General features: G+C 44.8%; 1 protein-coding gene and 1 long non-coding RNA gene across 2 annotated transcripts; one reads left to right on the plus strand and one right to left on the minus strand.

Moving 5' to 3' along the window:
• Nucleotides 1-345: 345 nt before the first annotated feature.
• gh1 (growth hormone 1) lies at nucleotides 346-3,392 on the minus strand. The gene is made up of 6 exons (XM_056608151.1): nucleotides 3,383-3,392; nucleotides 2,145-2,296; nucleotides 1,623-1,739; nucleotides 1,214-1,357; nucleotides 913-1,053; nucleotides 346-408 (listed from the first exon to the last, which is right to left on the minus strand). The coding sequence occupies exons 1-6, from the start codon at nucleotides 3,390-3,392 to the stop codon at nucleotides 346-348; spliced, it is 627 nt and encodes a 208-aa protein (XP_056464126.1).
• A 1,810-nt stretch (nucleotides 3,393-5,202) lies between these two features.
• Nucleotides 5,203-12,795, plus strand: LOC130406064 (uncharacterized). Its single transcript, XR_008904410.1, has 3 exons — nucleotides 5,203-5,354; nucleotides 5,952-6,113; nucleotides 12,571-12,795. It is a non-coding gene; the product is annotated as an uncharacterized LOC130406064 (long non-coding RNA).
• Nucleotides 12,796-12,952: the final 157 nt, after the last annotated feature.

Below are 12,952 nucleotides of genomic sequence, written 5' to 3' on the forward strand. Positions count from 1 at the left end.
GTGGGGAGGAGGACCAGGGGGGCGGGGCTACAGAGGGAGCAGGAGGCGGGGCTACAGGGGGAGCAGGAGGCGGGGCTACAGGGGGAGGAGGAGCAGAAGACGGGGCTGCAGGCGGGAGGAGGAGCAGGAGGTGGAGCTACAGGAGGGGAGGAGGAGCTACGGGGGGGGACAGGAGGTGGAGCTATAGGAGGGGAGGAGGAGCTACCGGAGGGGAGGGGGAACAGGAGGTGGAGCTAAAGGAAGGTAGGTGGGGGTAAAAAAAAGGTGCCTCTAAAGAGGGGCTGTTGGGCGGAGGAGGAGCAGCTTGAGGAGGTCTGCTCCAGGAGGAGGAGCAGCTTGAGGAGGCTACAGAGTGCAGTTGTCCTCAGGGGAGAGTCGACACTTGGCCACGGTCAGGTAGGTCTCCACCTGCAGAGCGTAGGGAGGAGAGCTTCAGCACCTTACTACCCTGACCCTAACTACCCTGACCCTGACCCTAACTACCCTGACCCTAACTACCCTGACCCTGACCCTAACTACCCTGACCCTAACCCTAACTACCCTGACCCTAACCCTTATCAAGACGTCTTCCACGCAGTTTGAACTCAACACGTTACTAACTCTAGCCCTAACCCCTACTAGCCCTAACCCTCTGTGTGAACTACTAGTTACTAACCCTAACCCCACTCGTTGCTAACCCTAACCCTCTGAGTGAACAACTCGTTACTAACCCTATCCCTAACCCTTCTTGGTATTCTTTCAAATTGCTTATATCAAATTCCCTATATTATATATACTAGTATCCTGTGTACCTTGTGCATGTCCTTCTTCGAGCCCACTAAAAGCTTGTAGCTAGTATCTAATCAATTATATACTGGTATGGTACATTAGTATTTAACATGCTAGTATATAAAGCACTAGTTTCCGGTGTACCTTGTGCATGTCCTTCTTGAAGCAGGCTAGCATCTCGTAGCTCCCGCGCAGCGAGCCGTCCCCGCCCAGCGCCTGGTAGTAGCCCCCGTAGGGCGACATGGGGTCGGCCTCCACCAGCGCATCGCCCGCACCCTGGCTGGTCTGCAGCACGCAGGGGGGGGACAGAGGTTAGGGGGGGGAGGAGGGGAGGAGGGAGGGAGGGAGGGAGGGAGGGAGGGGGAGGAAGGAGGGAGAGGGGGAGGGAGGGGGTGTAGAAGGAGGGGGGTGGAGGAAGGGAGGGAGGGAGTACATTCATTCATACCCTGATCAGGATATGGATGCCATTCTTCAGTTCGCTGAGTTTCGGGGAGATTTGGTTTCTGAGCACTGAGCCTCCAGGCAGAGACTGGCTGGGGAACTCCCAGCACTCGATGAGCCGATAGGACACCGTGAGCAGCCTCAGCACCTAGACCCAATCAAACGATAGTGACGCTTCAACACATATGGAGGGTTTTGGGTTAGGGTAGGGTTAGTGTTTGTAGATAGGGTAGGTAGGTAGGTTAGGGTCGATGGACTGGTGATGTTGTAGGGTTAGGGTCGATGGATTGGTTAGGGTTAGGGTTGGTAGATAAATGGGTTAGTGTTAGTAGGTAGGGTTATGGTTAATGTTGGTAGAGTTAGGGTCGATGGATTGTTGATGTCTAATAGTTAGGGTTAGGGTGATGTCTTACCGAACTCCGCTGCGTCTCGTGCTTGTCAATGGGACTGATGATGTCATCGGAGTTACAGAAATCCGGAAGAAATATTTTATTCAGCTGTCTCTGTTCTTCAATCTGTAGAGAGCTTTCCTGACACACACACACACACACACACACACACACACACACACACACACACACACACACACACACACACATTGGTGTTTTCATGTAGATATAATTAAATGGCTGTATAAGTATACGTTTTATCTATTAACTATCTAGGCAAGGAGATGTTTCGTTCTGAAACGATAGTTATCATACTTACTTACTAGCAGATAAACTATAACTCACTAATTGATATACTAGCTCTAACTAAATGGTGGATATGCTAACTATAACTAGTATATAAACTTACTATTATTAACTAAATGTACTAACTATGAATATCTACATATATATGCATGCAAACATATATATCTGTATTTATATGATTATATGTACATATATGTGTTGTTATAAATATTTTCGTAGTTCCGCCTCACTAGTACTTACTAACTCGGAGAAGATCCTCTGTGCGAGCATGTGGAGGTGCTGGATGCGGTTGACCGCGATGGAGAAGAGCCGCTGGGAGTCGATCAGAGGGTGGCTAAGACAAGCGCTTAGCATCACCGCCAGCAACACACAGGCTAACACAGAGAAAGTATCTTAGAGACTAGCGCTTAGCATCACCGCCAGCAACACACAGGCTAACACAGAGAAAGTATCTTAGAGACAAGCGCTTAGCATCACGGCTAGCAACACACAGGCTAACACAGAGAAAGTATCTTAGAGACTAGCGCTTAGCATCACCGCCAGCAACACACAGGCTAACACAGAGAAAGTATCTTAGAGACAAGCGCTTAGCATCACCGCCAGCAACACACAGGCTAACACAGAGGAAGTATCTTAGAGACTAGCGCTTAGCATCACCGCCAGCAACAACCAGGCTAACACAGAGGAAGTATCTTAGAGACTAGCGCTTAGCATCACCGCCAGCAACAACCAGGCTAACACAGAGAAAGTATCTTAGAAACTAGTGCTTAGCATAGGCGGTATATGAAGCAAATGTTGGTAAAATACATACACTACCTCTGGTAATAAATACATGTGAATGTACAATGTAAATGAGGTAGATGTATGATCTTTATATAACTTGTTAAACATTGTAATGACATCGCTAACAGGCTTTGAGTCGTTGTGACATCACTAAGGAGCTAGAGGTCTTTGTGACATCACTAACGAGCTAAAAGGCCTTTGTGACATCACTAAAGAGCTAGAGGTCTATGTGACACCACTAACAAGCTAAAGGCCTTTGTGACATCACTAAGGAGCTAGAGGTCTTTGTTACATCACTAACGGGCTAGAGGTCTTTGTGACATCACTAACGGGCTAGAGGTCTTTGTGACATCACTAACAAGCTGTGACATAACTAATGAGCTAGAGGTCTTTGTTACATCACTTACGAGCTAGAGGTCTTTGTGTCCTCACTAACGAGCTAGAGGTCTTTGTGACATCACTAACGGGCTAGAGGTCTTTGTGACATCACTAACGAGCTAGAGGTCTTTGTGACATCACTAACGAGCTAGGGGCCTTTGTGACATCACTAAAGGGCCAGAGGTCTTTGTGACATCACTAACGAGCTAGAGGCCTTTGTGACATCACTAAAGAGCCAGAGGTCTTTGTGACATCACTAACAGGCCAAAGGTCTTTGTGACATCACTAACGGGCTAGACGATGCTGCTTTGTTTTACCTCTAGTCATGGCTACCGACTTGATCGTGTGATGTGATGGAGGTCTTGATGATGGAGGTCTTGGTGATGGAGGTGTTGGTGATGGAGTTGGAGTTGATGGAGGTCGAGTTGATGGAGGTCTATAAGGTCTTGGTGATGGAGGTCTGGGAGGTCGAGGTGCTGGAGCTGATGGAGGTCTTGGTGATGGAGGTGATGGAGGTCTAGGAGGTGTTGGTGATGGAGGTCTCGGTGACGGAGGTCTAGGAGGTGGAGGTGGAGGAGTTCTTTGTGCTGGAGATCTAGGGGGTCTGCAGGGTTTGGAGATAAACCCTTGTTCTCAACCCTAAGTGAGTTCTGAACCAGTTCAGGGATCGTTCTGTTTTCGTTCAGCATTGTTCGGTCTTTTATAGTCAAACTTTATGATTAAATTCATTAGCGGAGAAACCTCTGGCTCAGTGTGTGTGTGAGGGGGGGTTGAGGTTATTATTTCAATGCATATATACATATGTGTCAGGACAGGGTCGTCATATGTTGTGATGTTTGTCCCGTTGGGCTCATTCAACATTCAGCGGTGTTACTGATCTGAACACGCTTTATTATTCAACAGTGTCGTCATGGAGACTCAGAACCACATCCTTACCCTGACTAACGCATTAACTTCCATCTCTTGCTAACAAACATATTAACTACCGTTTCTAACTAACTAACATATGAACTACAATCTCTCACTCACTAAACTTAAATACTATCTCTAACTAACACATTAACTACTGTCCCTAGAGAGATACCTAACTTATTAACTACCATCTCTAACTAATCAACATATTAACTAATGACGGGGCAGTGTTGGTCGCCTCGAGGCGGAGGTTCCTCATTAGTTATCTTTGTTTTATTTTCATTTCTCCCGGTTTTGTAAGTGCTTTGTGGTTAGGGTTAGGGAGCTTCCAGGAGGGTCCTCCAGTCGAAGGCCCTGTGGATGGAAGGTTCTCCTGGGGAAGGCCCTGTGGATGGAAGGTTCTCCTGGGGAAGGCCCTGTGGATGGAAGGTTCTCCTGGGGAAGGCCCTATAGATGGAAGGTTCTCCTGGGGAAGGCCCTGTGGATGGAAGGTTCTCCTGGGGAAGGCCCTATAGATGGAAGGTTCTCCTGGGGAAGGCCCTGTGGATGGAAGGCCCTGTGGATGGAAGGTTCTCCTGGGGAAGGCCCTGTGGATGGAAGGTTCTCCTGGGGAAGGCCCTGTAGAAGCACCCGACGGCCACTGGATTCAAGGAGGCGGCCTCCCAGACATTCACAGCCGAGCCGACCTCTTGACCTTGGCCTGGCACCTCGGGGGGCCTCACTCTGCTGAGGCACCCCGAGAGACACTAGAGACCGCCCCCCGAGAGACACTAGAGACCGCCCCTCGAGAGACACTAGAGACCGCCCCCCGAGAGACACTAGAGACCGCCCACCTAGACAGTAGAGACCGCCCACCTAGACACTAGAGACCGCCCACCTAGACCCTAGAGACCGCCCACCTAGACACTAGAGACCGCCCGCCTAGACACTAGAGACCGCCCACCTAGACCCTAGAGACCGCCCACCTAGACACTAGAGACCGCCCGCCTAGCCACTAGAGACCGCCCACCTAGACCCTAGAGACCGCCCACCTAGACACACTAGAGACCTCCCACCTAGACACTAGAGACCGCCCACCTAGACGCACTAGGCGGGCGGTCGTCTCTGGGCCCCTGCCCCGTCTGGTTCACTATCCCGTCTGTTTCAGAGAGTTGCGTGACGGGTGGCCCCCCCTGACGGTGGGAGGAGCAGGGGGGGGGGGGGGGGGGGGGGGGGGGGCGGCTGTGACCGTGGTGGTGAGCGTTGTGGGACAGGGAGTGGGGCGCCCTCTGTCGACCGACAGCGCCCCACACAGCTGACAGGGCTGTCAATCACGTGGAGCAGCTGAGCGTTGGGAAGCAGAGAGGGGTCCCAGTGTCCAGTCCGACCCGCCATCAGGTGAGCCAAAGCGTTCTGCACTGGAACTCTGAGCATGGTGCTAATGTTTAGTTCAACCTTTCATGGTTAACCTAGCCTGTTAGCACAGTACTGCTACATTTGTTTTAATGTACATTAGTTTTAATGTACCATTATTGAGCATGACGTCCTAGCCTGTTAGCACAGTAGGGCTACATTAGTTTTAATGTAGCAGTACTGTGCTAGCAGGCTAGTTTTAATGTAGCTGTACTGAGCATGATGTCCTAGCCTGCTAGCATAGTACTGCTACCTTAGTTTTAATGTAGCAGTACTAAGCATGACTTCCTAGCCTGGTAGCACAGGACTGCTACCTTAGCTTTAAAGTAGCACTACTGTGAACAACTTACCCAGTTTGTAAGCTCAGCATGTTGACGTGAGAGCCAGAGAGAGAGGCAATTGGGAGCTGTGTGTGTGTGTGTGTGTGTGTGTGTGTGTGTGTGTGTGTGTGTGTGTGTGTGTGTGTGTGTGTGTGTGTGTGTGTGTGTGTGTGTGTGTGTGTGTGTGTGTGTGTGTGTGTGTGTGTGTCTCTCTGGGTTTTCAGCCAAGGGTGATCACAGTACCTGATCTCTCCTATTTCAGCCACGAGGAGCGGCAAAGCTCACAGCTGTAGAAGACGCACACAGACAGAAACGCACAAACAGACACACACACACACACACACACATAGACACTGAGGATTACTTTGACTGGAATACAGCGGAGACACAGCAGTGGACACGGCGCCTGGAGTACACTCAGAAGGTACGCCTCAACCCTATATCACTACGTATCTAACCCACCTATATCACTACGTATCAAACCACTACGTATCTAACCCTAACCTACATCACTACGTATCTAACCCAACCTCTATCACTACGTATCAAACCCTAACCTATATCACTACGTATCCAACCCAACTCTCTATCGCTATGTATCTAACCCAACCCTCTATCACTACGTATCTAACCCAACTCTATCACTACGTATCAAACCCTAACCTATGTCACTACGTATCTAACCCAACATCTATCACTACGTATCAAACCACTACGTATCTAACCCTAACCTATGTCACTACGTATTTAACCCAACTCTCTATCACTACGCATCTAACCCTAACCTATAGCACTACGTACCTAACCCAACTCTATATCACTACGTATCAAATCACTACGTATCTCACCCCAACCTATATCACTACGTATCTAACCCAACTCTATATCACTACGTATCAAACCCTAACCTATATCACTACGTATCTAACCCAACTCTCTATCACTTCGTATCAAACCCTGAACTATATCACTACGTATCTAACCCAACTCTATATCACTACGTATCAAATCACTACGTATCTCACCCCCACCTATGTCACTACGTAGCTAACCCAACTCTCTATCACTACCTATCAAACCCTAAACTCTATCACACTACCTATCTTACCCTAGACAAGCCACTTTTTCACATAGAGTTCAGCAACATTCTTTATCTGTATCTATCTAGGGGTTATGGTGTGTGTGTGTGTGTGTGTGTGTGTGTGTGTGTGTGTGTGTGTGTGTGTGTGTGTGTGTGTGTGTGTGTGTGTGTGTGTGTGTGTGTGTGTGTGTGTGTGTGTGTATGCTGTGTGTGTGTGTGTTTGTTTGTGTCTATGGTGGGTGGGTGTCTATGATGTGTGTGTGTTTGTATCTGTATGTGTGCGTTTATGTCTATGGTGTCTGTGTGTGTTTGTCATAGGTGGCGCCGCTTATCAACTCTATAAGAGGCTGACACACAGAGAAGAGTGTGTATGACACAAAGACACACACACACAGCGACACAGACAGATGTACACTGTGGGAACACACACCAGAGACACACACACACTCAGGCTCTGCCTTTCTCTCCCTAACCCTCTCTGTCTATTTTCCTGCATCACTCCCTCTCTCTCTCTCTCTCTCTCTCTCTCTCTCTCTCTGTCTCTCTCCCTGTGTGTGTGTGTGTGTGTGTGTGTGTGTGTGTGTGTGTGTGTGTGTGTGTGTGTGTGTGTGTGTGTGTGTGTGTGTGTGTGTGTGTGTGTGTGTGTGTGTGTGTGTGTTGAGGTGTGAACGCAGTGAGGTGGAACAGATAAGACACAGTAAGAAATTCATGACCACATTCAACTAACCTTAACTTTTTACTAACCCTAACTTATTAACACATAACTAACCTTAACTAATCAGATAACCTGTATTAATGAACACATGAAACTAAACACTACTTAAATGATAACCTATGGAACTAACCTTAGCCTTATTAACACTTAAAGGTACAGTGTGTATGATTCGGCCTATGATTCAGTGGTGAAGTTGTAGAATGCAGCTAAATACCCCTCTCCCCCTAAACACCCCCTACCCCACGAAGTAGGAAGATAAATACCCCCCTAACCTCCCCTCCCCTATCCCGGACATAGGAGGAGCTACTAAGGCCTGTGAGAAGCCCATTGGTTCTTCCATATGATGTCATCCTCTTCCACATCAGCTGAGTGATGAGGATCCTGGACAGATCTATAAAGTGTACTTAGTTATTTATTCTGTTAAACTAGAGATCAGCGCTTACCTAAGATAGTGATTATGATGCATAAATTAAAGCGAGTCGTCTCTAGCGCTGTTTGTCCGCTCTGGGCTCCCGTAGAAACATGGTGGTGCAACATGGCCGCCCCTGTGTAAGAGGACCCCTCCCCATGTAGATATAAACAACGACAAAAACAAAAACACCATTCATATGTTAAGAGGTGATTCGAAAAATAAATAAATTCAGATGACCTTGTTTTGAAAGTATGATATATTAATGTTATGACTAATGAACATTTACATTTTCACAAAAAAATGGAAAAATTTAAAACTCAAAACCAGATTTGCGTCAACACAACACAGCTTTAATATTCAGGATTAAAAAGGCAGTCTGACCTCATGGTTTTGTCTATATGCATTAATACAAAACTCACTGAAACGGGATATCAGGTCCTGGTCTATTTTTAGCTTATTTTAATAAAAATGAGAGTTCGCATGACTATTAAAATAGATGACCGGGGTAACCCTGCTAGCTACGCAAAAGTTTATTTTCGACACATACCTTTTCAACACCTAACTAAACAACTTCATGATTTTCTTTTTTTTTGAATTGAGATAAAAATCACAACAAACAAGCACTCGATGTAAAGTACACTTAGGGGACTTTAGGGAACTTTAGGTACTTCTGGGGACTTTTGGGATCCCTACAGGGTGAGTGGCAGCTGCATAGAGACGGTTCAGTGAGCCCACAGAGTGTATTCTCATCTAATTGGACTGGTGCTCTCTAGTGTACCTTTGACTGGTTCTGTAGGTTTGATTTAAGAGCTGTTATTTGTTAGAAATCTGAAATGTGAGAATGTATTTTGTTGCCTGCTTCTTTATGAAACGATAGACGTAGAGTGAAGTTAAAGGCTCCACGCTCCAGCTTTCCTCCTGATCACAGGGGTGTGAAACGCACAACTTCTCCATTGTGGAGAAAATTAGGGAGGGAGGGAGCAGAGAAGGAATGGACGTTGAATCTTACCTACAGCACTATTAACTCACTTAACCTACTACTACTACCTACTTTAACTTACTGACATTTAACTGACCTTAACACGTTGTCACAATCCAATAACCTTGAGTTGTTTGATGACATGTTTGTTATGTTTTAACACTACACTTTAACTGTATCCATTTCAAAAGATCAAGATACCCACTGCGCAACTTAAGAACAACCACAACATCACAACCACAACAACAACACAACAACAACAAAGCAACACAAGGGTAGAGTAGATATGGACGGGCAAAACACCTCCATTAGCAAAGTAGTCGACTATAAGAGCTTAGCCTCGCTAGGGCTGGTAATGGAAGGTTGCTGGTTTGATCCCCTGCTCCTCCTAGCTCAGTGTCGAGGTGTCCCTGAGCGAGACGCCTCACCCTGACTGCTCCCGACGAGCTGGCTGTCACCTTGTGTGGCTGACACCGCCGTTGGTGTGTGAATGTGTGCATGAATGGGTGAATGTGAGACCGTTTTGTAAAGCGTTTTGAGTGTCCACTGGTTAGAAAGGTGCTGTCTAAATGCAGCACATTTACCATTTACCATTGGTTGTTTGAGGTATTTTCTTTTTGTGTGTGTTTATTTTTGTCTGTGTGTGTGTGTGTGTGTGTGTGTGTGTGTGTGTGTGTGTGTGTGTGTGTGTGTGTGTGTGTGTGTGTGTGTGTGTGTGTGTGTGTGTGTGATATTGGGTACTATAAACTACTACTGTATAAATGACTGCAATAAGTGTAATTTATATCAATCGTATCGCAGTGCCATTTATTAAGCTGAAGTTAAAAGGTCCGTTAGGGTTTAATTTAAACCAAAGCGATTACTCAACACTTGCTGCTTCCAACTGACGCCTGACAAATGAAAGATTAAACCGTGAGCAGGCAGAGAGTTGAATAACCATGAGGAATATTCAGCAACTATAACTTCTACCCCTACAATTTCTGTCATTCATTCATGTGTTACTGCTTAATTTAACAACTTTAAATATATGCTGCGTTGATTTATCTGTGTGTGTGTGTGTGGTGTGTGTGTGTGTGTGTGTGTGTGTGTGTGTGTGTGTGTGTGTGTGTGTGTGTGTGTGTGTGTGTGTGTGTGTGTGTGTGTGTGTGTGTTACTGGATTTAGCGTGAGACTGAAGCCTAATATTTGTGGGAACCAGCATTCAGCTGAAAGGCGATACGGGGGGGGAGGGGTAGTGACATTTAAATAGTATCAAGGGAGACAGTGAAGGGATATTTTATTAATATTTAATATCATGAATAAAATGTTAATATTTTAATATTGTGTTAATCTATAATAAATAAATAATTACTTAAATATTCATAGTGTTAAAATATGGTAAAAAACTGAGATATTTTATCTACATTTATCGTTACTATAACTTTTATAACATACAACATATCATCTCTGATTTATTTGTTTGGTTTTTGTAATACATGATATAGCTTACAAAAAAGATGATATAGTTAATATAAGATTCATGATATAGCTGATATGAAATAGTTGATTAAGATATATGATTGTCATTGCACAGGATACAATGAAATTGGATGGCAGTCTAGATATAGTTGATACAAGATATTTAATATAAAAGTAGTTATATAGCTGATGTAAAATAAATGATTTAGTTTGTGTAAGGCAGATGGAATAGATATAGTTGATTAATATGATACAAGGAAGATGAAGCAGAAATAGATAAGATTGATGATATATATATATATATATATATATAAAATTGATAGGTCATGTAAAATTATGAGATAGTGATTTGCAATTGAGATTTAGAAAACATAATCTGGGGTTATGTGATATGAGAGAAACTAGATAGATGTTAAAGGAGTTATTGGGGACATCATATAAAAAGTGTTTAAGGAAGTTGAGATAAGTGAGATTAGATAGTGATAAAGTGTATGTTGGTGATATAGTTGAGATTGATGATATATGATGGGTGACATAGGTGGAAAAAGTATAGATTGATGATGTAAAATGGATGAGAGCTGAAGCTGTATGGTTGCTTGTTTACATCCATTTTGGATTAAATTATGAATCTAGGGATACTTTGTGAGAGGATGTGATGTCACTCAGAATGCCATGTTTAGAGTAGGTATAGGCTGTGTTCGATTCTTCTCACTTGTCCCTTCATTCACTCTATCGTAATCACTGTCTTGTAAACACGAGGAAACAAGTGTACCATTTATTTTTGATTTGGCTGCATGATGGGATATAGGGTGGAAATACGTGCTCACCAGTTGTAGGATGTAGTGGATAGGAGTTAGGATACAGGTTTAGGGATGAAGGGGATAGGAGGTGAGAGGTAGGATGTAGTGGATAGGAGTTAGGATACAGGTTTAGGGATGAAGGGGATAGGAGGTGAGAGGTAGGATGTAGTGGATAGGAGTTAGGATATAGATTCAGAGATGAAGGGGATAGGAGGTGAGACATAGGATGTAGTGGATAGGAGTTAGGATATAGATTCAGAGTAGGGAAGGGAGGTAGAGGTAGGATGTGTGGATAGGATTTATGATACAGATTCAGAATGAGGGGATAGGAAGTTAGAGGTAGATGTAGTTGGTTAGGAGTTAGGATATAGGTTCAGAGATGAAGGGGATAGGAGGTGAGAGGTAGGATGTAGTGGATAGGAGTTAAGACATAGGTTCAGAGACGAAGGAGATAGGAGGTGAGAGGTAGGATGTAGTGGGTAGGAGTTAGGATACAGGTTTAGAGACGAAGGAGATAGGAGGTGAGACATAGGATGTAGTGGATATGAGGAGTGTGTGAGTGTGTGTTGTGTTGGAATGAGCTCAGTCAACGTAGTGTGTGTAAATTTACACCGGGCACTAAAGCGACATAACAGCTGCTGCTTCCATGGCAACGCAAGGGTGGGGTTGGGGTGCAACCCCACCCTAACTACACTAACTACACCTAAACTATGTGTTACGTGTTACAGTGACTTAAACAAATATATTATGCATTATACTAACTTTGAATCAATATATGATGTGTAATGCTAACTTTATATATATGTGGTGTTTTATACTGACTTTATATAAATATATGATGTGCTATAGTAACTTTATGAACATACAAACTGTTACAATTACTTTATGTAAATAAATGAACTGTTATATTTACCTAATATAAATAAACAAACTGTTATATTTATTTTATATAAATATATGATGACTTTTACTTACTTTGCATAAATATATGACGCATAATACTAACTTTAAATCAATATATGATGCGTCATAATAACTACATATAAATCCTTATACCGTATCACTACGAGATGTAGACTCTTCACACCAAAACTTAGTGTGAAGTACGGTATATTAATATATCGACTTAGCTAATGAACTCAGTCTTGAATTTCTAGTAGCTTGTAGTTCCTCAAAGTCGTACAGTGCCATAGCAGCCCTACGGGGCTGTAATCCGTCCCGCTCAGCTAGGACCAGGAAGGAATATAGACGCCCCCCGATCAATCAGCCTGATGAGAGCTGAAATCGACAGTCTGAATCACCAGAGAAAGAGATGGATTTGACGGAACATCATTTTGTGATGCTCAGCGCTCACCTGGATAAGCCTAAATAACATCATTTCTGTTGACCTTTGACTGAACTGTATCCATCTTCTGATTAACGTCCATCCCTCTGCAGGAGGCGGTTGCTAGGAGGCGGTTGCTAGGAGGCGGTTGCTAGGAGGCGGTTGCTAGGAGGCGGTTGCTAGGCGACGGCGGCGGTGCCCAGTGCTGCAGGATGTCAGTATGGCGTCCCTGCTCCCCCCTGCTGGTAAAGAGATCTTCAGGCGCTTCACCCCGGCTTCTCTGGACGAACTTCAGCTGTGCTTTGAGAAGGAAGAGCGGGAAAAACTGAGGAGGAAAGAGAAAACAGAGAGGTATAGAACCATATACCCTGCCAACAGGTATATCTAAACCCTATAAACATAGAGGTATGAACCATAGACCTGCCAACAGCTAACCCTATAAAACATAGAGGTATGAACCATAGACCTGCCAACAGCTAACCCTATAAAACATAG

Source organism: Gadus chalcogrammus, chromosome 2 (assembly GCF_026213295.1).
Source record: "Gadus chalcogrammus isolate NIFS_2021 chromosome 2, NIFS_Gcha_1.0, whole genome shotgun sequence".
In the NCBI taxonomy this organism is placed as follows: domain Eukaryota; kingdom Metazoa; phylum Chordata; class Actinopteri; order Gadiformes; family Gadidae; genus Gadus; species Gadus chalcogrammus.